Genomic DNA, 26,595 nt, shown 5'->3' on the forward strand with positions numbered 1-26,595 from the left:
GATTGTGCTAGAATCAGCCAATCGTCCAAATAGTTCAGTACTCGCATGCCTCTCATTCTGAGGGGTGCGAGTGCCGCATCCATGCACTTCATAAACGTACGGGGTGCCAGGGATAAGCCGAACGGCAGGACTGTGTACTGATATGCCTGGCCCTCGAAGGCGAATCTCAAATATCGCCTGTGACGTGACGCTATCTGTATTTGAAAATACGCGTCTTTCAGATCTATTGACACAAACCAATCTCCTTGGCGAATCTGCATGAGGATTTGTCTGGTCGTGAGCATCCTGAACTGTCGCTTCACAAGCACTCTGTTCAGTTGCCTCAGATCTAGTATGGGTCTGAGACCCCCGTCTTTTTTCGGTACCAGGAAGTATCTGCTGTATAGCCCTCCTTCGCTCTGAACTTGAGAGAGAGGCTCTATGGCCCCTTTGTTCAATAGTTTCGCCACTTCGGCTCGAAGTAAATGTGCTACTTCTGCTTTTACCGTGGTCTCGACGCGTGCCGCATAGCGGCGAGGGCGTCGGCGAAACTGTAGCGAATAGCCTCTTTTTATAATGTCCAGCACCCACTTCGAAACCCGGGGCAGCTTTGCCATGCGTCTGCATGAATAGCTAGGAGTTGGATACGAAGCGCGCTCCGCTCGCTCAGCGATGGAGAAGCTTCAGCGTGCTGCAACACAAGCGTCGCGCTCGTGACATTTGAGGCATGGGGCGCGCTGATAACAGCGGGCAGATTGCCCGCGCTCGACTCCTCTGCGGTGGTCAACCGCGAGGGGGAGGGCTGGGCGGTTCCCGTAGGAACTGTCATGTCTATGTGTGGATGTGGGCGCGGGACAGCGGGCACATTTATCACACCGAAAACATCGTTCGCTTGAGTGAAGCGAATGCACGTTGGTTTCGTTTTTACAGAAACCGTGAGACATGCATAACGTGGTGTTAGTGGGCACTGGGTAGTGGGCACATTCACCATGTTTGAAGTGCAACCGATCTGAGTCGATTTTATGTGCGCGAGCCCTGTGTGACAGGCTGTGCTTGTGTGTAGAGATGGGCACTGGGCAGTGGGCATTCTTACTACACATGAGACACCATCGGCCGTGGCCGGGACACCAGAAAATACACTCTCTTGGGGATTTATCTGGGTAGCCGTGAAAACGGCATTTGTGTGCAGGCAAGCGGGTGACAGAACCGGCTTGTTGGCTGCAGAAAACACTGGAACAGTCACATTTGCTGGAACTGGACGAGCGAATAACTTTGGTGTGAGTCCGGCCGCAGCGGGACTTGAACACCGTCGTTTTCCTAGACGTGCTAGGACGACTTCGGGGCCTCTGGCTTTACCGCAATCCTAGGTCGCGGACCATGCACGGCGGGGCGGCGGCTGGATGAGCGGGAGCGCGGTCTCGCGCTTCGGGTCTGGCGGCGCTGCGAAGTGGCGGCAGTGGACGGTGGCTGGGGCTGTGAGCTCTGTGCAGACGGTTTCGCACGGCCTGCTGCAGAGCTGGAGCGCTTCGGGAGGAAGTGCTTCATAGCCTGTGACGCTTTCTGTACCTCTGCGAATCTCTCCGCAAAATCCTTGACGGAGGATCCAAAGAGGGCCGTGACGGAAAGCGGGGCGTCGAGGAACGCGGTGCGCTCGGACTCGGCCATTTCCGAGAGCGTCAGCCAAAGATGTCTCTCGGTCACAGTGAGAGAGGCCATATTCCGTCCAATGGCCTGCGCTGCAGACTTAGTAGCACGGAGAGCGAGGTCCGTGGCACTCCTTAAGTCCGGCACGCAGATCGCGTCAGGTCCTTCCTCATCCAGCTTACGGAGGAGATCGGCCTGGAAGATCTGTAGCGTAGCCATGGTGTGCAGCGCTGACGCAGCTTGCCCGGCGGCGGAGAAAGCGCGGCGGAGCAGGCTTGACGTCGTGCGGCAAGCTTTAGAGGGTAGGGCCAGCTTAGCGCGCCGTCCAGCGGAGGGCGGACATAAGTGGGCCGCTATCGCCTCTTCGACCGGCGGCAGCGAAAGGTATCCCCTGTTCTTGGCATCGTCAACTGCAGAGAATGCCAAAGAAACAGCAGGACGCACTCTAGCTGAATAGGGGGCGTTCCAAGACTTAGCGACTTCTTCGTGTAGCTCAGGAAGAAAGGGCGCTGGTCTGGACGCAGGCGAAGCGCGCTCCCCAGGCAGGAAAAAGCCATCCAGCCGGTTGTGAGCGGGCTGCTCGGGCGAAGACCACTCGAGGCCGAGGCTCGCCGCGGCCTGTGCGAGTACTCGCATGAGCTCCGTCTCGATGGACGCTCTCTTGCCTGACGATGTGCGGGCAGGGGCCGCGGGATCCTCAGAGCCCGCCCAATCCTCACTGCCTGACGCCAGGATAGAGCAGGAATCATCCTCTCCCAGCAGGGCTTCCTCATCAGCGATGTCGACGGAAGCGGCGGCAGACAGCGGCCGCTGTCCGTCAGGAAGAGAGGCTGACGAAGCCGGAGAAGCAAGCGGGCGAACCGGCGAGCTTTGGCGGCTGGGAGAAGGTTCCGGGACCCGCTGGGCACGGCGCTTTTTACGGCGCGACACCGCGGCGGGCGGGGGAGCAGTCTCAGTGAAGGAGGCCAGGCGAGTCCTCAGAGTCGCCATAGTCATCAGCTCGCAGTGAGGGCAGCCGCCGTCAGCGAGCGCGAGAACTGCATGTTCCTCACCCAGGCAGGAAACGCAAACCACGTGGCGGTCCCCGTCGCTGAGTGTGGCTCTGCACGAGCCGCAGGAAGGCATCTTGAAAAAGACGCTAGCTCTTTTAGAATGTGTGTCGCGGCGGCGACACACACACACAAACAAAGTACAGAGTAATAGAAAGGATATAAGCGCCGGAAAGCGCAGCAGGAAGGCAGGAAGGCGGCGCGGCCAGCGACTTCAGTGACTCGTCCCGCTGAAGGTGCTCTCTCTCAGACGGCGCGGCTTCTTCTCCAGCTCCAGCGATGCGTGTGCTTCGCTTGAAGGATGAAAAATCAGATAATAGCTGCCTGCGAGCGGTATTTATAGGCCTAGACCACGCCCATTTCGGCGGGATTTAAATATTTAATCATTGCGCAAGATTCAGAAAGCAAAAGCTTATTTTGTACAAGGCTGGTTTTGCTGAAACACATAATAAACAGTAGAAGATGAGAAAATAGTAAAGTTACAAACTAAGGTCAGGCCAGCCCCCGTAAAAAAAAAAAAAAAAAAAAGTCAATCTAGCAAATTTAGGAGATTTTACATGATTTATTCAGGTAGATTCCATTAAAGAAATCAAGCCTTAAAAACTACAAAAAAATATCATGTGTTATATTGTTACCATATTTTTTGTGATCAAAATTATTCAACCCCCATTGCAAATCAGGTTTTGGCAAAATGTATCAGCTGTTTGCAATGAAAAAATAAAAATAAATCAAACAAATGTAAATGAAATACGTAGACTACAAGTCATGTTATCGTTTTGATAAATCAGATAGCTATCTGATCAGTAAAAACGCATGAAGTGACCAGGTATAAACAGGCCCATAGTGAATCTGTTGACCAGGCTACACATGACATGAGTTGTGGTCTCATTTGCACAAATTAATTTAGATGAGATTAGATCAGATTAGATAGAACTGAATTGATCCCAGATTGATTCCACTCTTGTATGTCACAGACTTCTAAAGCTTTGTTTGGCCACATGCTTTTTAAAAACGTATATCCTCTGCTCTGCGATGATTTTTCAGATGTACATTGTGTTAAAAGCTTCAAGTAATGAACCATTTTTCGGCACAATTTGACGAAAGCCTCAAACACTTTAGGAAGCCTCAGTTTCCCATCACTAGAAGCAAGACTAGGGCATGTACTGTTCTGTAGCAAACTGTCTCCATATACTGTACCACAAAACAAACTGGCCGATACATGATGTAAGAGAGCACAATAAGTAGGGGGGAAGCACACAATGAACAGGTGAGAACAATAAAAATGAGTATGAGAGAAACACTAAACAAGGGGGTGTGGTAAAGGGAAACATAGAGGCTGAACAAGGGGAGCACATGGCCAACATAAACAAAGGCAAAGCCATGTTTTTCTGAAGATTAAGCATACTACTATAAAACTCCAAGTAATCGCCCAAATTGAAAACTGTCCACACAGACTGGCTTTATTTGTACAGTCTTTATTTTGGAGAAAACATCACAGAATCATGGAAGTGCAAAACTGTCAAGGGTCAATGTCATAAGGAAGTCTGATCCAACGCTTACAATTTTTTAGATAATAGTTCAATTAAATTGCCCAAAAAGGAGGTTTGTATGTGTCAGAATGACAAAATGGCTGATAGCAACAAGGAATACTCAGCACAGCAATTTGATTGACTATTTATCCGTCGTATGGTCAATTGCGCTATAGTAATTGTTTGTCTAAAATCTTGTGCTGTCACCTTGCTCACTGCTCACCTGTTATCCAGCAAGAACAAGGTGTGACTGCATCTGACTAACACCTTTTCTATTATTCATTTGGATTTGTTATAAATCTTAAAGTCATTATCCGTGACTTTCCGAATAAGGCTTTGGGTACATTACCACAAGATTCGCTCCATTTTTAAGTCTAAATCTTGCCGCAAATATTTATCGTTGTTTATTCATTGCCTCCACATTTTGAAACAGAAGATGAAACACGGCATCTGAATGTTTAATAGTTACTCTTGACATCAGCATCATTACAGCCATGTCCATCTGCGTCAACTATATTCCATCCAATCATTACAGAGCTGAAATCAGTCGGGTGGACACCTCATTCCTCCCTTTGTTGACCTACTTATCTGACCCCGGCCTTTGAAAACTGGGCTCTTCCCTGGAAATGCTTGTCCACTATTGTCACTTTGTCAGTCCCAGAGTCTGAAGAGACAGTGAGGGGAAGGAAAGGGATTTTGTGCTAAAGGTAGTGCCTTATTTGATGACCTTAGAAAGCTTTCATCAGCTATCAGGCTTGACAGACCAAGACAAAGCTCTATGACTCATGTTCTATAAGGTTAACTGCAGGACAAAGTAGGCAAACCCAAAAACCTTGGTTGAGTATGTTCACTCAAAACTGCTCAATTCTTCACTCATTGCACACTATTGCACATATTTTCAGATAGATTTACACTGACGCCTAATAAACTTTCCTTCAGTTTGTTGCTTTTAACGCTTTTACACTACAAGCAATAAGCTTTTTTGTGTGTGTGTGATTTTGGGGTTGATTGCTATGATATTGTGTTTCCCTCAGGGTCACCAGCAATTGAATCTCAGGCCCAGGAATCTTTTTCCATTATGATGTTTAACTTAAAAAACGGTGAGTATTGTGAGGACATGTAGTCTACAGAGAAAGCCTTAAGGAGATGGACATGCTCTGACATGTCATTACATATTATCAGAAGAATTTCACAATAAGTAGAGAAGAAATGCAAATTAAGAGTAGCTAACTAATATTTAGAACACTAACAGACTGGATAAATAGATAAACTTAGTAGATCAACTCAGTAATGTACTAATGCTTTTATCCAATAAAGTCCACTAAAGCACACTGTACAAACAGTGTACGGTTTCTATGCAAGCCCTATTCTACTTACACATTCCTCAGACACCTTGAAAGGGGGCTCCTCTGGACCTGCTCTATCAGTTGAGCAAATGATGCTTAAAAAAATTCTTTACATTCTCTTTACAAGCCTGTTGTCTTTCACCAACCGTTTCCCTGGACATACAATATGCTAGCTAAATAATTCTACAGGACAGATTTGTATTTGAAAAATGGCAAATTCTCTCACAAACAGCCCTTAAAGTCTATATTAAATCATATTGAGCCCATTTGCTTTACTATATGTTATAGGTTCACATTATTCTAAAGGGAATATTGGTAACACTTTATTTCACAGTGTCCTTGTTGCATGTTAAATTATGCATATTTACATGCAACTGACCCTAAACCAAAACCAAACCCTGCCCTCATTCTATAGTAGGTACATGTAGTTTATTAATATTCCTCAGTACTGATGTACAAGGACATTGTAACAAGTACACCTTAAAGCTACACTGTGTAGGATTTTCTCCCATCTAGCGGAGAAATAGTTTATGACTACCAACTGAATATTACTTTCTAGCCCCTCCCATTCCAAGGGCGTTTTAACTCCTACGGTGGCCGTATTATTTCAAATCTGCCGGCAGTCACGAGTAATCTCCCCCTTGCATTCGTCACGGTGCCACTGAGTGTAAAAATGCGAAAGGCGAAGCTTGAATTTCCAGGTATGTCCCTCTTTGTCTAATGTATTTTCAAGATGGATGCGCAACATGGCTTCCGCCATTCGAGCGACTCGCTCGTATGTATTCTAAATTGCAGATTATACACTTACGAGAATACTTAATTAGTTGGTTGAAGTGATTACACATTAATGAGAATGTATAATTTTGAAAGAACAAAGTGTTTTTTGCTAAAAATCAACTTAAAGTATTACACAGTGTAGCTTTAAAATAAAGTGTAACCACCAATATATCTCACAATCTCCAGTGACCAGCCCAGTCTCCAGCACTGCATTTCCCAGAATCCCTCTTGGCTCCCGCCTGCACACACTCCATCAACCGCACCTGCCACTAATTACTCACTTCATCAGCTCTTCATAAAAGCACCTTAGCCTCAGCATTTGTCTGGCCTTGAACAAGGAAAGACTCTCATACCTACTCTCTGCTGATCCCCAGCGACTGCTGTGATGATTTCTCTGAAACTATAGTGTCTTCTCCTGGTGTCTCCCTGTTTGTTCTGTGGATATCTTTCAGTACTGAGCTGTTTCGCAAGCCATCTGCTGAGATGTGTTCTCTGCTCTCCACGTCATCATCCATCTAACCTGTTAGAGAAAGAGACTGTTAATATCATCGTTCTCCATATTCAAGACATTGCATTACTACTCACCTGTTCACCCTGTGTTTGCCGTTTTGCGTTTGCCCTACAATAAAGTATTGTCTGCACTGTACATTTTTTATACTTTACAGTAAAAAAAAAAAACGGCAGCTGTGGTTGCCAGAAATTGACAAAAAAATACGGTAGCAACATTTTATGTTTTACAGATTTAACTTAAAGGTGCTGTATGGACATCTGGGAAAATGCTAACTTTAACCTGATAGCAGTAAAAGCGTACATCCCACCCTCCCTGCAAATCGCCATCCAAAGCCACTCCTCCTGAAAGCATGAGGCCTTGGCCTCGCACAGCCAAGAAGACCGGAGACAACGTTACTGCAATACCAATATCACGAGTCATTCACCGGTGAGAAAACTTTACAGTGTTACAGTTAGTAACACTACAATACCAAACGTAAACAAATTCTTTAAAAAAACAGAATTAGATGCAGCAAGTTTTCGGTTTGTTTAGCTAGCAAAACTTGTCCGTGTGTAATAATATTTCTCGCATGACAGGGTTTCCATGATGAGAGTCTGCTTGGCTCCGATGAAGATATATAGGTCGTAGATCCTTTGCCAGTGCCTCTTGTTGCACAGCGTACGTGAACGCGCTGATGACTTGTGTTTGCGTGAACAGTCTGCCGAGTGATATGCAAACACACATTGACTGACAGGGAGCACATGCTATAGGACCGTTCGGACTGAACGCAAAGATTGAACGAACATTTTATGGTCCTACGCCTTCCACAGAGGACATATATTTATAAAAATACATTTAGACCACTTATTAGAGTGATTGATATCAGGAAATGAGGAGACTTTCAACCAGCATAACAACAAAAAAAATTCTGCAGAGAATCACCTACGGCACCTTTAAATTCATAGTAAATTTCTTATTTCCTTTACTGATATAATGTTAATTTATCAACCTATTAAGTACTACTATCTGTTTTGTACCTTTGTAATACACTGACAACCACCAAACGCAGTTGTGAAGAGTCACATGATGATTCATTACTGGCAGCTTTTTCCACAAACTGAGAAAATCGATATTAATTTATAGATGGTGCACAGTGTCATTCACACAAACACTAAACACCATCAGGGTAACATGCATGAAAAAAAAAAAAAAACACAATAAACATTAACATTAATAAATGACTTGATCTTTTTTACTTCCAAAAACTGTACATTTTACTGTAAAATTACATTAAATGTGAGGTTAGATCTATTATAGTTAATCACCACATATAGTACGGAAACTTTGTTAACCAATTAACTGTTTTTCACCGTGCCATTTTTATAGTCTTTTACCGTTAAAGTTACAATAATTTTTTACAGTGTGGATTCACTGCCATCTGCCTATAGTGGGTATTTCCTGACAATATATTCATACTCTTTGAGCAAAATGTAATAACTTGCTCCACCTCTAATGACTTTTCCTTTTGGCTTTTGTCACCAATCTAATTTTTTTTTAAATGTTCCTCTCCAATCACTTGGCTCTATTATGGTACGCTCACTTTCTACGATACAATCAATTTAACGATACAATTTGGATTTTTTTTTTTTTTTTTTTTCACATTCTGGCTATTACAGATAAGACAATGATAAAATTCTAACTATTTTAAATAAAACACTAAAAACTAAAATCCATTGTTTTAAATACAAGTCGATTTGAGCATCACTGTTATAATGCAAAGTATGAAATATTTACTAATTAAAGTGTAATATTGACCCATAACCACAGTGGTACATGTGTGTATTTCTAATAAATGCATACAATGAAAGTAAAATTGGTTGTGGATTCTGTTGATGACTTTAAATGTGACATTTCTTAGCCACTAGGGGCATCAAACAGAATTGCTGTTTCCTGACCAACCAGAAGTTGACATGTTGGACCACTGAAACAACCAACCATTTCACTTCTGTAATGTGACGTGTTTCAAAGTGAAACAGGATATTCAATAAGGAAAAAACATGTAGGGCGAAACTTGAATTTATCCATCTGGAATTGATCACAAAAAATGGTCTCTGTGTGACAGGGGGGTTGGAGGTGGAGGAGTTGAAAAACAAGAGAGCTTGGTGACATCAGCCAAAAAAGAAAGTCATTTTAGCGCCAGATCAAGTTGTTATATTTTGATTAAAGATTACAGAGACAAACTTTTTTCCTTTGGAATCTCATGCACCAATAAATCCCTCACAATAAGAGCAAAAAGACCCAGTTTCTGAAGATGAGAGAGTAAATAAGGATTCGATTTCACATTGACTTTAAATGTGTGGTTTAAAGCCTCTCGTTTATGTTAGGGTGTGATGGTGCCCTCAGATGATTCAAAGAAAATAAACACTAGAGGGTGTCTCTGTAGTTGTCCGAGGTGCGAGATCTGAGACAGCCCCGCTCCACAGATGCAGTGTCAGCCTCCACATCCCAAACCACTAATGATGCCAAAAAATCCAGAAAATACCACAGGGCCCCGAAAAGGTTGGCGGGGTAGTCTGACTTGATGCGTTAATGTTAAATGGATGGTGTCATGATCACCAGCCGGAGAGCAATTGATATCCACTAGAGGGCACTCCTCCCTGGACCATTGTCATTCCATCAAGAACTGCATTTCCCATAATCCTTTGCCTGGATTCATCATGTGTGATTGCATTAAGGTACTTTTCATTACCTTGTTTACTTACCATATACTGTACAAGCATGGTTTGTTCAGTCTCTCATTGCAAAGTCTTGCCTAGTGCTACACTGCAATTCTGAGCATGCTGTCTTTAGTTTTCTGTGTTTGTGGTTTTGAATTCCGTGCCTGGTTTCTTGGATTTGACCATTTACCTGTGTTTTCTTCCCTCTGATTGTTTGGATTGTTTGCCCCGTGGTTCTGACCCTTACCTGTATTTTGGATTACCCTCAAATAAAGATGCATTTGGATCCCCACCCCTATTTCTCCGAGCAGTACGTGATAGATGGAATTTAAATACACACAGAGAGTAAAGGAATACATTTTATGAGAAGAACCCCACAACCCAGTTCCCAGACTAACTGTCATTTCTTTACTTTCAGCTGGAATTCACAAGGGTTGGATATGTTAAAGTAAGATGGCAGGAAGATAGCGCTGATTCATTCTGTTGTAGGGTCTGTATATATGCAGAGAGAGGGAGGCCGTTGGATTGAACTTCACACTAAGTGAGTGTATATATTGTTAGTAAACAGATTCTTATACTACATCATAGTAAAATGAAGGATTAGTCATGCTGAGGTGTTGGTTACTGTGCAATACATCGCATGGGTTAATTGGTGTTTTTCCTCACAAATTCAGTTAAATCAAAGAGTCCCACTTTATATTAATTGTATTTAACTATGTACTAACATTTAAATGAATAATTTGACACAATGTACTTACTGTATTGTGTACATAGTACATGTTTTTACATTGTACTTATATTTTAAAAAAATGCCTGCATGTAATTACAGATGTAATACATTTCTGTGATTACATCTATAATTACGCTATTGACCCTTTCCTTACACATTAAACCTAACCATACCACCAAACCTGTGCCTAACCGTACCCAATAGCAGCAAAAGTGTTTTGCAATAATATGAACACAATACGTTTATTGTACTTATCACAGTAGTTATAGACACCTAATATAAAGTGTGACCAATCAAAGCTTAAAAATGTGAAATACATTGAATGTAAGCAATGTAAGAGAGTAAATAAGTAAATTTGTAAATTTACTTAAATGAGTAAATAAATGAGTAAATTTGGATATCAGCATCTGCCAAATGAATTAAATGTAAAACATCTCTGTAAGCGCATATAGCATCATGCTTTAAATGGACATGAAAATAGTATTATTTTTTAAACCACAAAACAGTTAATTAAAGGGTTGCTATAAGAAATGTTACTTGTGTTTGCCTGTATGTGACACATGGAAGCACAGAAACATAAATAATTTTAAGTGGTGGCTCAAAATGAAAATGACTGGTTAATCACCGTACATGCTCAAAACTGCAGCCATTCTGATCATTTACAGATGCTTGTTTGAGCATGTCTGATCTAGAAAAACACAAGTACAAATCAATGAACATGCATGGATGCACTGTTTGTAGGAGCGAATTTGTCCAACACACCTAAGCATAAAACCCTGGAAGGCAACATGCACATCAGTGTAAATGGCCTGTCAATCATCTTCTTCAGCTGTCTTTTTTATTTTATTTATTTTTTTATTTTTTTATCTCATGCATAAGTCTCTATGAGCTAATTATAATTTTTTTCCTGGAGGAATGTGTGTGTGTGTGTATAGGCTGTATGTATGTATGTACAGTATGCACGTAACTGAGGCAAGCTAGTAAGAGCTGTGTTTGTAAACTTCACTTCCCTGGCCTCAAGAATTGCAGAAGTGACCGATGCTAGAGACTAGCGTCCTTGTTAGTGTGCCTGTCTTCCATGCTGGAGACCCTGGTTTGAATCCTACTCTGAGAGTTTCAAAGCTTGGGGGAAAGCAAAGCATTTGCGAGAGAATGCTCTCTTTTTTTTTTTTCTTTTTTTTTCACCATGTAGATTCCACAAGTGGTGTATGCAGATTTATTTGCTATTTGCTTTATTTGCTGAAGAGTTTTCCCTTGCTCAGTAATTATTATTTTTATTTTTTTTTGATTGCAGACTTTTTTCTGCTGTCATTGTTTTCCTTGAGTTTGCTTCTCAGTTCCATAAAATTTTTATGTTGGTTAGTTGGTTAGTTGGTTTTAAATTAATCTGGATTTCATAATCCAGCTGTTAGTAATCTGTACTTCATAATCTGTGTTTCAGAAAGCCATGATTAACTATTCTAAATCCTACTCCTGGCTCAATTTAAACCCTGTGCAGTAAAGTGATAGTTCTTAATTTAGCGCATAGCATAAGGAGGTTTGGAATCCTTGAAATGATTTAACGACACAGACTTGTTTAAAACTTGCTTGATGATGCTTTCAGCGTGGATCTCTTTCAGTCCTTCCCTTTAAATTGCTTTCATTCGGAAGATTGTGGGAGATGATGGTGGTCTGTTTAAGTTGCACAACACAGTCCACTGTCCAGGCCTGCACCTAAGATTAGGGTAAGTGTTAATACAGCAGGTTAGGGTAGGTGGCTCTTTTGTGTGGAATTAATGGGATTTGGAAAACCCATATTACAAGTAGTTGGAGGGAAATTTGGTTGATAAATAAGAGGGATTTATGATGGTAGCGGAGCAAGAAGGCAAACTTTTTTTTATTTGAAAAAACATACACCAAATAATATACTAAGAAAGTTAAAACAAAAAATAATTATGGAATCTTGTCTTTGCCAATTAAATCCAGTCTTTTAATTTGTGAGGTTGAATGCTCCATCATCTGGTGTCAATAAAGCAGATGTCATTGCCTCGTGGTTGCTAGGTAGATCCTCAATAATGTCATTTCACCCTTGTTTTTTTTTTGTTTTTTAACCTGTGTCATGATCCAGCAGAACAGGCAGTTTAGCAAACAGAAACTTGGCAAAAGGTTCCAGTAGCCCACCTGTTGTTGCTACTGTGATCCTTGTGATTGAAAAGGTCCATTTTGTTGCAGCATTCAAGAGCTGTCATGTCAAGCATGTCAAGAGCTCCTTCCAGGTGTACCCAAGAGTGAGCTGGAACCAGCCCAACAGATCCCTATCTTACTAACATTTCGCTGCCAAAACAAAGATGTGTAAGTGGTGGATTATGATGCCAAGATTTGTGTTTCATCTTTGACTTCAGTACTAACTGATTTTATTCATGTTTAATGACACGTCATTCTTTGTGTATCAATAATTGAAGACTTCAGATGCAAAAACCGTCTGACATTTTAAATGAGCAGTTTTTATGTTTTTTATTTTACTCCTATCTGTGACATTTTTGAAAATAAGGCATTTCAATAACATTTTCAATAAACATTGCATTGCCATTAAAGTAAACTTATTGAATCTAAACAAAAGAGCCTGATAAAATGCTCATTTAAAATAAAAATGATATTTTTTTTTACATCTGAAGTCTTCAGTTGGTAGCTACTTCAATGCAGAACAGATTATCTGAGCCTTTTACAAGTGTGGTGCATGTTGCCTTCATTGCTCATCATTAAAAAACATTCAAACCTTCTCTCCTCTGCTCTTGCCAAACCAAATCTCTCATCAAGATTTATGACTCCCAATCACTTATTTTGCTTTCTTATTAAATGTTTCATCTAGTAATTGGAAAATCTATCTAATAGAAAAAGAATGCACCTGTAATTGCTCACTGCCACTGAACTTGTGCCAGCCAGTATGTCCCCTCAGAAATTAATTAAAGAAATTGGTAAAGAAATGTCATGTTGGTTTCTGTGGACATGAGTAGATTTTTGACTCTACTGGGCAAGCAATAACCAAATGAAACATGAATAATAGGGAAAATATTAATATGCTGTTGAGTATGCTCAACATCTTTCATCAGCTCAAGAGCTTTTGTCTGATATTAAAAAGCCAGTATAGCCTAGAGATTATAGTCTATATCAGAAAACCGGTACATTTATTCCATTTTAGAAGTATCACGATTATTACTGCCCATGCTTATAAAAAGCAAACGTAAATAATTAAGCCAGACTTACTTTCAAAATCTCTCTCTCTCTCTCTCTCTCTCTCTCTCTCTCTCTCTCTCTCTCTCTCTCTCTCTCTCTCTCTCTCTCTCTCTCCTGTTCTAAGTGAATGGGAGGGGCGCATAAATCCTCGGAGTGTATAAGAAGTGCCGTTCTCACAAGAAAGGATTTTACACAGCAACTTAGGACGAACGAAATGAGCTGCCCCAGAGCTGCTACAAAATGCTGGATGGACACCTTCTCCTTGGATGGTTATCATTTACCATTATAGTGCATCTGATCATCTTGCCTGGACCGAGCACAGCTTACTTCGGGTAGGCAGAAGCTTTAAATGTTTTTTCAAGCTTCAGGTTTTTTTAATGAATAGACGAAAGATAGATGTGAAATGATGAATCAAAGATCATAAACAAAAAAGAGAGCGCAATCTAGGGGAAAAGTTATGTAAACTTCTCTCCGTAACAACCTGTGGAGTTGCGATTTAGTGTGAGTATTGTTCTCATAACAACGTAATGTTTGCATGAAGTCTTCAGTTAATAACTTATTTATAAATTCATTAAAGATGCCCTATTTGCAAATGTAGTAAATACTGCATATCAGGACATTTTATACATTTCTTAGGCTAATTCAGTGACGGGCAGGTACAAGCCGGTCAGGTTCGTCTTTTTTTTTTAATAGATGCTTGTAGAGGAATGAAACTAGACACGAGCAGTTCTACACAGCTGTTAACAATAAAGCTACGAAGATCTCTAACCTGGTGGCCAAAACGTCTGTTAAGATCGCAGATAATATTTCTTCATCCAGCATAAACACTCGTTTTGGCACTCATTTTACTCCCTCACTAAGTTTAATTAGCGCAAGTTCAAGAATGTGTGTTGAATTTACAGTTTCCCCAGTTCCCCCTATAAACATTCCCCTAGCATAATTTTAATTGAGGTAATTGTGATACAGTGGGAACGCCTTTGGAATGTATTCCTCAATGACGCGTTCATTTCTGCTTATTGATATTCTTCCATTACGCGCCTTTAGCGGTCACACCAGAACTTCATGTTTCGAGAAACATGTGTTTAACTTTTAATCATCGTCTGTGAGCCATTGTCACTTGCATCAACAAGTTTTAAACCAGGTTTGTAGGGTAAAAGTAGCGAGGTTGACTGCTATTAAACTCTTATACGGACACAAAATGTTGGCTATTATAATGCTGGTGTAAATATAATCAAAAATGTATGGACATACTCCAAGGACAGGTGGGCGTTTAATATTGTCCTGGTGTTTTAACCCAGTCTGGCTGGAACCGTAGTGATGCACTAGGTTTTCACATTCAGCAACTTCTCAACAGTTCAAGACATTGTATCATTATTTCTCTTGGCTCCATAGTGAAGAGTGATGGAAGATTATATGTAAAAAGGTGTGCTAAGGAGAGGATATTGTTAGGGCAAATCAAGGGCCAGGGCGGGAGTGGCTCCCTCAGGCCCCATTGAACATTATGAAGCAGTAAACCGGTTTGTTGGGCTGCAGTGGTTGTAGATTGGGTCTAAGCCTATTCTACCCCCTCTTAGGAAGTCAATAAATTTAATAAATGCTGGCCTGTGTTAGCATGGGTGGGATAGTACTTCATATAAAGATTTATAGTCTCCATTATTTGATCTGAAAGATTGTTACCAATTGCAATTAGCCTCTTAAGAATATTTCCCCTTGTTTTTTTGGCACATTAAATGGAAAAAAGATAAACTACAATGTCTGATAATGAGCAGATATGCAGTGTCAAGAGGCTTCGTCTAATAAATGCCTTGATATTTTTAGCATTCAATTTGTCATGCTTATGCGAGGCTAAATAGCCATTGTTTAAAAGTATTCACACTTTGCCAGTTTCAGCACTTTGTCTACTTTGACGGAAATTGCTTGTACTTCCATGTTATCAGGTCATGAAAACAAACTATAGGAAACTCATTAGTGATATATTTCGCTATGGCATTATGGGTGTTCTTTCTTATCTCACACAATGAGTGTTAATTTTTGAATGGTGATATGGGTGTCATTTTCCAGATAGCTAAGAACTCCACAGTCAGTGAGATACAGTCAATAAACAAACTTAAGTCTTTTCAACCTTGCCATTCGTGCCAGAGCCAGCATGAAATCATTATATTTTGACATGTTGTCACACTTGCTTCTACTAAAGTGCAAATAAATACCTTCCATGAAGCACATGCCGCATCTTCTTGGCACTGATTTACTTAAGTAGAGGGTCAATGTTGCATACCCAATTTCCCCAGTGCGGTGGAGCATATGTGAAATCTAAACACAGTCTCTGTTTGACCTCGGTCTGCGTCTCTGAGGGTTGGGTGGGATTCCTTGCCTAGCTGAGCCGCTGCTGAAATTGTCATCCTGGCCACAAGAATGCAAAGACTTAGTTTTTTACCACCCGTCCCATCTAGCCTGTTGCGGCAGGTGCCCAATGTTTGTTTCTGCTGTATCTCGTTTAACAAAAATCCCAGGGAGACCAGGTTTGGATGGTTGGGGACAAAGTAGTGATAGAACATTGAATATTCCTGAGAAACAAGGCAATACTAGGGCTACACACTTTTTGTCTTGGTTTAGAGCTCACCTCAAACATCCTGAAGAAAGAAAGGGGAAGAGGTTACATGCTGGGAAAACATAAGGAAAATAAGCCCTGAATATCCATGGAATGAGATTCTTTTGTGCCTGGCTTTGACAAGTTTATGCAGATCTCCTGTGGAAGCCAGACTGGGGTACATGTGGGGAACTGCTGTCCCAAATGTGAACCTGAATCGAATTGAGGGGAGATATTTACGACTTTTGTGTGAGATGCTGGTTATTCCCACCTAAATTCTGATTCCAAGTATAAACCGAGGTGTAATCACGATGTACAAAGGGTCTACAATTTTTAAATATGTAGAGCCAAAAACGGTTGCATATGATTTTTTTATTGGATTTATTTATTTATTTATTTTTTTGTCATTTAAGGTGCTGTTTACACCTGGTATTAAGATGCGTGTTGGTCTATCGGATCACAAGTGGGCGACGCTAAATACAGGTGTTAACAGGGTCTAAAACATTTTGAGCTTCCAGAGGTAGTCGAAAACGCTTGTCTTGTCTGTTAGATCGAAAAAGATAAAAAAAACATACATATGCATAGACCCTTGAAGAAATCAGGACAAAAGTGATTGAAAGTGGACAAAAGAGATTGATTAAAACACCAGGTGTAAACGGACATATGTCTGCCTCGTCTACTTGTGATCCAATTGACCAAAACGCATCTTAATACCAGGTGTAAACAAGCCTTAAAAAAAGACTGGTGAAATATACTTAGACCTATTAGCAAGAAACAATTCAATTGAATATCTTTATAAGTTGACAAGGTTAGATTTTCAGACACTTTTCTAGTAGACAATGTTTTTTTTTGCTTTAAATGAGGCTGCACTTTTGTTTCTTACTGTACATGTTCCAAAGCCCTGCGTTAAAGATGTTGGCTGCAACAACATGCATGTGTATGTACATTATAACCCTGTAATGAGGCCTCAACAATTTGGTGTTGTTCCGTCCCCCAAAACCCAGACAGAACAATGTCAGAACAGGCCCAAGGCTTCTACAGTCTTTCTATAGGAAATACTGTGCTTCTAGCACTCAGCCTCTGGCCTCTTACATTTCTAGATATGCATCACTTGTCATGTAATTCATTTATTCTGATTTGGTTTAACTAATTAATGAGTCATGATTTGTCAGAACCTGCCCATCATTAGGTGTAGCAGTACTTGCAGTGCCTGATGTTTCCACCAGGGGGTACAGTCACTACTGTAAAAGTGCTCGGCTCTTCAGTCATCATCTGCTCCTTTATAAAACCTTAGCACAGTGGGAAATGAGTGGTAAAACAGATATGAGCACTGAGAGCTGTGTGACGAGTATACAGGGAGAAGGTAAACAGAGCAGTAGTTTTATTCAAAGGTAGTTGTGGTCAGTTTGATCTGTTTGCAATGGCATTTTTTGGCCACAGCTCACAGGAAAGCCCCTATACAGAAGCAGTTTGCTGCATAAGGCTTCAGATTTAATCTCTTGACTAGACTTGTGCTTGGGAATGTTGATGAGAGCTGCTGCCTGTGCTGCGGTGGATCGCCTTTCAGTGCCAGAGAATAGCAGTGTCTGCAACTGAAGATCTTCACGTGACCACTTCCTTCAGAGGCTGTATACACGCACAGACAATTTACTGAATCAAAATTAAAATGCCATTGTTAACATTTCACTTAACAGACACATAATGTAAAGGCACAACCCCACCAAAGTGTGTATCATTGCTGGACAGCTTAACATAGTGTAACTTTTGTACTATAAACACACTTAAGATTACCAACATTTCTTTGGCTTTCATGACATTTCAAGTAACCACTTGAAAAACAGAAAATCCGTGTCTCTAAATTTCTACCGGTTTGTTTTTCCTCAATGGCTTTCTTGACAAGCTTTGAGAATGGCTTCTCCCGCAGGAGTCATCCCAACCCTGCCTTGATTATATGGTATTATTGCTCTGGGGAATGTCTTTAAATGTGTTTGGCTCACTTGCATCCAAACGGCTCAATATTCTGGTAGCATGGATCTAACCACAGCTTGGAGGTCTGCCTCAATTTTTTAAGAGAGGGCGGGTCCGTTCCTACCATCAGCTGTGTGCTTTGTAGATATGTAGGCTGTTGTTGGAAATGCTGTGATGGGCATCGCAGACAGCAGCACAGACAGGCAAAACCGGAAAGCCAATATGGAATCTGAATAACTTTTTGTGGTCACGGATTGATGAAATGACGTTAATTAGTGGCACTACCATGTCATGGGTTTTCCGTCTCCAACCACAGACTGTTTTCCTCCACAGAGGGCTTTGGGTGGACTGTGGGCCAAAATGATCAGTGACTACAGCCAAGATTAGATGACTAAAAAAACCATAAGATGACTGTAAAAACCCTGAGCTATGAACCATACATGCACATTTATTGCATGGACTGGGTGTTGCTCTCAAAACAGTAGGCAAGTCAAACCCAGAATGTACCTTGATGGAGTTCATGCTTTTGCTGTTTCATTGTGCTTGCATCAAACTAGGAGTTTTTTATTTATTTAAATTGCATTGCTTTTTCATTTAGTCCATTAGAGCTGCACTGCTTGATGTATAACTTGAATAAACAAAACAAACAGATACAACAACAGATCCTACAGTTTATTTTTTATATTTGTATATCTATTATCTATCTATTATCAGTCATGCAGCAATAAGTCAGGTTGGATGTATTTCTATAAAAAGACTTGTCTTTGTAAATTATGGTTTTATTGATGGCAGATTAATTTATTGTCTCAATAGTTGGTTTTGGTAAGGATAGGTTAAGCGCATGACTACACTCAGTCTTCAGTCTTTAAGACATAATATACTGCAATATGTTTTGAAAACGATGTATGATGTAGTGACTGACTAAATGTTAGCTAGCAGTCCAAAAAGTTTCTAGATTTATTGCAGTCGCTTTAAAAAATAAATAAAAATAAAAACCAAGTTGCTAAAGCAGTGTGAAAAGTTGCTAATCCAGTGACAAAGATGCTATATTGGCAACACTGGCTGTGTTCCTTCATCTTACCTGCTCCCCTGTGTGTGTGCGTCACCCTGGTAAAAGAGAAAAGCATGTTACCCAACCAGTATACCAGCCTGATCTCATGAAATGTGTTTCTATAGCACACATTGTGTGCAATTTATACGTTAAAATTAGTTTTTACTTGCATATGACACGAAATTTTCTGGTGCATATGATACACACTTTATTGCGTGTAATACCCACGCACCCCACACCACTAATCCTACCCAAAAGTATTATATGAACGTACCCTAATCCTACCCAAGGGGTTTACAGCGTTCATTTGAACGTAAAAAGTCATTTTCGTGTATAAATTGCACGATAAACACAATGCGTGCTATAGAGACGCTAATGAGATCTAATGAGAACGGGTTGAGTATATCATCATTGAACTGACTTGCATTTACTTACCTTTATCCTTACTCCATTTGTGTCAGTAAATACCTGGGTTCACAGTTGGGTTCACTAATGTCTCTGTCCTGACAAAATGTTTTTGGCTAATTAGGGGTCCAAGCACCAAAGGTGCCGGAATCCTATTGTATTTATACAGATTTTCTTCTTAATTTTATTAGGGGCCAAGCACCTAAGGTTCGTAGTCACCTATTTAATCTTTTAGTATTCTTCTTCTTCTTATTATTATTCCATTCTTGAAGTCTATGGCTATTGGTGGCCCAGTAGTGCACAACACAATGAAATATAAAAAGCAAACCTAAGTCCACAACACAAAACGGAAATGCTCCCGACCACTAGAGGGTTCTTGGAGTGCGGTAAAGTTAGTTTTCCTTGCCACTGTTCTATAGAGTCAGCAGTCTTACAAAGATATCAAAATCAAGATTAGTTTTAACAGAATGTAACCATTGTATATCGCCATGAAATAATAATTCAAAATCACTTGCGTGCATTATAGCTGATTATTTATATCTGAGAATGCTTTGATATGCTACCACGACGGATTATGCCTGAGGGAACGTCTCCTAATTCCACCAAGTGGTTAAAACGTATAATTTGTATAAATTAAAATGACGTTATGCAAAATGCCGCTGCAAAATTCCTCAAAGGACAATGTAAATTTGAAGTTACTCTAATTTTGAGATCGCTGCATTGGTTAACTGTGCATTTTAGAATTGAGTTTGTTTTTAAAATCTTTAAATAATCTGGCACCGAGCTATTTTTTCTGAGCTACTCTATCTATACAATCCCACACAAAATCTGAGGTCCGGTGATAAGAGACTTCTCTCTGTCCCCAGATTGCGATTAAAGCATAGAGGAGATAGAGCCTTTGCTATTGCCGGCCCTAGGCTGTGGAACAGCCTTCTGGCGTTTATCAATCGGCACAGGCTTTAACTGTTTTTAAATCATCTCTTAAAACCAATTTTTTTCCGTTGGCTTTCAATTCACTGTGAGCTTCTGTCAAGAATGTGTGGTTTGCCCTGTGTTTCTTTGTTTTTTGTTTTGTTCAGCTCTTTGGTCAGCTGTGTTTGCTGTTTTTAAATGTGCTATATAAATAAAACAAACATGAATTAATATTTCATGTCGATATACAATGGATACGGTTTAAACTAAGCGTGGTATTGATATCTTTGTGAGACTGCTGACTCTATAGAACAGTGGTAAGGAAAACTCTGGAGAATTTTCGTTGTGTTTTGGCATGATTCTGTTATGTTGTGAACTTATGTTTGCTTTTAAAATTTTGTTGTGTTGTGCTCTACTGGGCCACCGTATATGGCAGCCCATAGAACCATATGGTAAAAAGTTGTGAAATTTGGCACACAGATAGTGGAGTCTGAACAATAAACACAGCAAATTTTAATCCCTCAAGCACCACCAACTGTCCAAATTTGCACTAATGTTTATGTTAAAACCTAATGTTAGGTAATAATGACCCGTAAAGGCTTCAAACAAAATTATATATTTTTTTGCTGATTCCTTGGATCAAGATGATTATTAGCTTTCCTGTAGCTCAGTGGTAAGAGCATTGTGTTAACAACGCAAGGTTGTGGGTTCGATCCCAGGGGATTGCACATGCCAATGTATAAATGTATAGGATAATGCAATGTAAGTTGCTTTGGATAAAAGCGTCTGCCAAATGCATAAATGTAAATGTAAATTATTAACTATGACGTCATGAATTTTTTTCCGCCATTTTGAATTTTCTGAAAAACCTACATTTTCAAACTCCTCCTAGACCGTGGCTCTGACGTTCACAAAATTGAACCAGATAATCTTTCGAACATGCCAACAAAAAGTTATGGAATTCAAGTTGATTAATCAAACCATTCTTGAATAACGCGTGAAAAAAATTTGATGAAGAAGAGCATGCCAAAATGAACATGAGGTTACCTGAGGATTACCTAAGGATACCTGCTAGTGGTCAGGAGATATAAAAAATGCCTTTTTTTCACAACTTCAAAATTGGTCTCTTTAGATTTGGCACAGCATGCCAAGTCAAATGATACCAAATTGTGGGTGTTGGCCATTTTTTATTTTGTCGTAAAATGCTGTATTTTATGAAAGCATTAGTGTATCATTACACAACTTGGTGTGTGTCATTGGCACCACGCCTTGAAGGTAGTGAAAAAGTTGAGACAGCGCCACTTTGTGGTCAAATTATAATGACATTTCAAAAATGCTAATAGCTTTCAATTACTTTGGTCTAGTTTAATGAAACTAGTGTGTTGATTGATCCATTGAGTCATACTAAGAACAATGATACCAATTACGTCACATTTGGTTGAAATTGCTGTCTGCCATTTTGAATTACTTTGAAAACTCCTCCTAGTCAGTTGTTCTGATTTTCACCAACGTTGGCTCATATCATCTTCAGACCATGCCTTAAAGGTCCCATTCCATGGATTATTTTTATTATTTTATCATGTTTCCAGGGGTGCCCTTATAATGTTAGTATGTTTTTTAGATCAAAAATTGTTATAATTTAGAAATAAAAGGCATATTTCCTAGCCTGATTTCATTCCCTGGTTTGAACACTCTGTTTGAAGGGGCGTGTCTGCTGAGAGACTTCAGCGTAAACGCCCTCTGCTGTGATTGGCTGAAATGCTTGCATATGAAATATCTGGCATTACATGTGAAACTATCTGGAAAACTTTTACTATTACAGCTATTATACGTTTTTACTATTACAGCTATCGGGATTAACGAATCGTGAGAAGTTTTTTAAGTATTTAGATCTATTTCAATCACATAAAAAATTGCAGTGACGAGCATTGAGCAGATGACAGCCTGTTGATCGCGTGAAAAAAGATCTTATCATTGCAACGCAGTTTCAGCACTCACTAATGATTTCACCAATGCAAACATGAGGTATATAAATACAGTAAGAGCTTCGTTGTGCAGTGTAACAGCGTCATTGATTTCATAACGAGTTTTGGCAAGTGTCCATATTAAACTCGCGCTGTGTGATTGACAGCTTGGACGATTGGAAAGGGGTTGTTCTTTGATCGCTTTCTGTATATTAATCACAGTTTAAGTAAGATTATTTTCATCCTACTAAGAGAAACGATGTGAAGTTGATCGCTACTTCCATATTAAATCACTACTTGTACTTACCGCTTGCTGGAATATAGTTGAAATTTTCCCCCTTCGTCAGTATGAAACGCTGAGAGAAGCCTGCTTGATATTATCCCAGGTTAGAAAAACAGTCCGTGGTGAAAAGGACAGAGCAAACTAACAACTTCGAATTAAACTTTTGCGGTATCCGATTATAGGTAAACATCAACCGTCTGTTGACATTTCGCCATCAATACGCCTGTGTTCCTGTGGGCGGAGGTTAGTCTAAACACGGTTCTGGTGATGTCATTAATGCAGGAAGTAGAGGGGTGTAGTCCAATCGAGCCGTTTTATGTAGTCAACTTCTGTTAAATAAAATATCTCGCTTGGCATTGAACTTTGAGCTTTATAATTTTACAGATATTATTTATACTCTAACAACAACATTACACACTAACTAAAGTTTGAAACATGGGATCACGAAGAACGGGACCTTTAAAGTTATTTGAAACTTTTTGATGGACCATTTTTGAATAATGCATCAACTAAATTGTTGACATGATGCCAAACTGAGGCACTGTCCACACGGACACGGGTATTTTCAAAACCGCAGCCTATTTTATGCGTTTTGGCCGTTTGTTCACATGCTCACATGCTCACCTCACACTGACCACACAACATCAATTTGGAAATAGCGCCACCTATTGGTCAAAAGTGATAATCAATTAGTATCAAAATAGTGATTGTATTTGAGTTTGTTGTTTTTTTCAGCCATTTTGCCTAATATAATCTAAAAATGTTTTTACTCATTATTGCAGTTGAGTCTATGGCAGCCCATAGAACCATGTGCAGGCTTGTTTCAACAGCAAGCACTCCTGTGCACGAAGCATAGTAGAGCATGCTGAAAACACACTGGTGCTCCACTGGTGAGCCATGCCTTTGTGCCTGAGGTTGTTGTGTGGTTGTTGTTTCTGTGCTTCACAATCCCACTCTTCTCAATGGGGACAACGTTGAGCCAGAGGATGATGAAGACCATGATGATGGCCCCCCTGAACTCCACAACCTTGAAGCAAGAGTGGAAGAACATGTGCGGGACAATCTGGCTGCCGCTGTGTCTACTCCAAACATTTGTGTGCCTGCTCTACCTGTAAAACACTTAAACGTTTTAAAATTCATGTCAGCATTCTGTTTCTTGCCATATTTTATTTCATATTTGTACAATTAACATGCTAATTTTTGTTGTAGCTTTATCACTTTTGTGGTGTAGTGGGCTAAACCACTGAACTGATTAGCAGAAAGTTTCTGGTTCGGTCTCCACAGCCGCCACCACCAGTGTGTCCTTGAGCAAGGCACTTTACTCCTGGTTGCTCCAGTGGGATATTCCCTGTAATAAGCGCGCTGTAAGTCGCTTTGGATAAAAGCATCTGCCAAATGCATTAATGTAAATGTGATTTTTGTAATTCACACAAACGCTCAATAAAGCTGATTATTTCTTAAAGTTTATTTCTTCAAGGTACTACTATCATATGCATACATACATTTCATACAATTTCTATTTGGGGGACTTTAAGATTTAGTTCACCCAAACATATAAATTCGGTCATTATTTACTTGCCTTGTTGAGTGGTTCAATCTTTTTTTCTTTTTCTGAACACAAAAGTTGATTTTGGTCAAGTGTGTCCTGCTGGTTTCTGTTCATACAATATTAGTCAATGGAGCCTGACTTTCAGAATCTTCATGACAATTTTGATGATGCTTCTGAAAGTCAGGCTCCATTGAATGAACAGAAACCAGCAGAACAAACTTTTTCTAGAAGCTCTCGCTAGCTCTGGGCTCACTGAGGATGAAGAGACCACAACATCCAGGCCAGATGAGGCAATAAGGATAGGTGGAGTGATTGAGGGTCTCGTCCATGGCACTATACCATTTCTCGGATGCTGCTGTGGGCTCCCCATCCTCAGTGCTCACATCAGTCTGTGGACATTTCAGATCCTACAAAAATGCACAAACATTAAACAAAAGCAGTCATTTTAATAGCACAATATCAGTTGACTTCTGTATTAGAAATAACAAAATGATCTTACTGTTTCAGGTTTTCTCTTTTTTTCTGCTTCACTACAAAAGCTCTGCAGCAAATGCACAGAACTCAAGAATCAGAAAAGTGCTGTAATAACTCTGTTTGAAATTACAATAATTAAAATAAACTACAACTTTAGATTTAAATAGATTTTTATTCATTTCTGTAGTATACTCACTCATTCAAACTAGATTCACGTTACCTTTGTGATTTATGAGCTCAATACTACATGTATACGTTGAGGTTGTTGCTGATGTGTTAACTCACTTTTTATTCAACATAAATGTTTCTCAATTTACTGATCAACAGTACTAATGGACAAATAAAATAGATAACAGGTGTTTAGCTACTTTATGTAGATTATTATGAATTTTTTTTTACATTACTTACATTCATCTAATGTAAGCAGTGTTGAAAACATACATCACTCAGATGTCTATTTCATGTTGTGATGTGCTCATCTTCAATACTTATCGAAGATTTTCCTGTCAGATGTTAAATAAACCATATACATCTTTAAGACACTTACTAAATGTCTATGTAAATCCACTTTGGAGACGTACGTGTGCTTACTGAAGCTCCGCTGTTAGCTATACATAATAAAAGTGTTTTAACAGCAAAATCACAAATATACTGTCTAGCGTCTTAACACCTTCAACAATTCAACAGTTTACTCCATGGTAGTTCAACAAATGTGATTTTTAATACATGGAACCATGTTTTTGGTTTCTAATACTAACATTTGAAAACACCCGCATCGCTGTTCTCCTCCATGTTCGATAATGACGTATCCTCTCCCGTGGCCTTGTGTGAAGGCTGGGATAGAAAAGTATCCATCGATGTGCGCTTCAGAACTTAAAGATCTCCCTCTTTTCGTTTTCTTTTAACTTCTATTTTCATGCAGGCACAGTGAGGGAAAAAACACTTGAGTTTAGGTCAGTCAGTTCGTAGCTCTGTTTCAACTGTTCATCCGACCATCCGATTACCGGCGGGAGAGGTTTATTGCCTCTTGTTTCCCCCTGTACACTGCACGGCAAATGACGCACAACAAAATGAAAATCAGCCCGGCTCAAAAAAGAGTCGCATGAGTCAGAATTCGGCTCAAAATCGGACAAAAATTGCAGAGGTGCCAAATCCTGTTCCTGGAGATGTACCTACCTGCAGAGTTTCAATTCAACTCTTTCAATTCAGTGCAGCATACCGATTTGAATGATCCTCATCATGCCTTTCAGCCTCATGCTGCTTGCAGCTATATATACACGAAGGTGCCAAACTTATAATTTTTCTGCTGTATAAAGCTCTGGCCAGCCAAAACCATTCATCCGAAAAACACCTAATTTGGCAGGATGGTCTCAAATGCACCCCACTTCTCAGGTGTACACACACCTCGATCTGACCATAGGTGGCGCTATAATAAGTACTTTTACATTGCTGCTTGTATCTCTGCAAATATACTGGCTGTTTTTTTCATGGATAAAACTATTATAAATAAAATTCAGTATACTGATTATATTGTTTTCATTAACTTACTAACACTTACTACACTTACTACAAGTCTAGTGATGCACCGATTCCGAATGTGATAATAGGAAATTAAAGTAACAGAGATTGTTTTGGCTTTACAGCAGCTCTAGAATAAAGTTATTGTCCAGCTAAAGTTAGTTTTGACTGATTCACTTCTGTTGCAAAGATCATTAGTTATTAACTTAGGGGGCACTTACACAACACCATTCTAACAGAAAATCATAATACAGATTTGTCACTTCGCGTATCCATGCGAACCGGAATCATTTTGACAACGTTTTATCTGTACAGAGGTAAAGGGAAGGGAAGGAAGTCTTCACAGGGAGAGACTAGTTGACACTTCAGGACTGTGTTGTCGTCATTCTACACGTGTAGATTGTGTGTTG

General features: G+C 40.1%; 1 protein-coding gene across 1 annotated transcript in view; it reads left to right on the forward strand.

The window, feature by feature from the left end:
• Positions 1 to 13,632: 13,632 nt before the first annotated feature.
• The window catches only part of wnt9a (wingless-type MMTV integration site family, member 9A), a 50,160-nt gene continuing 37,197 nt past the window's right edge, over positions 13,633 to 26,595 (forward strand). Inside the window, exon 1 of the mRNA XM_082174071.1 lies at positions 13,633 to 13,806. Coding sequence (XP_082030197.1) covers positions 13,715 to 13,806 — 92 coding nt within the window. The 5' untranslated portion in view covers positions 13,633 to 13,714. The remainder of the gene's footprint in view (positions 13,807 to 26,595) is intronic.

This window comes from Leuciscus leuciscus (genome assembly GCF_965113295.1).
Source record: "Leuciscus leuciscus genome assembly, chromosome: 6".
Classification (NCBI taxonomy): domain Eukaryota; kingdom Metazoa; phylum Chordata; class Actinopteri; order Cypriniformes; family Leuciscidae; genus Leuciscus; species Leuciscus leuciscus.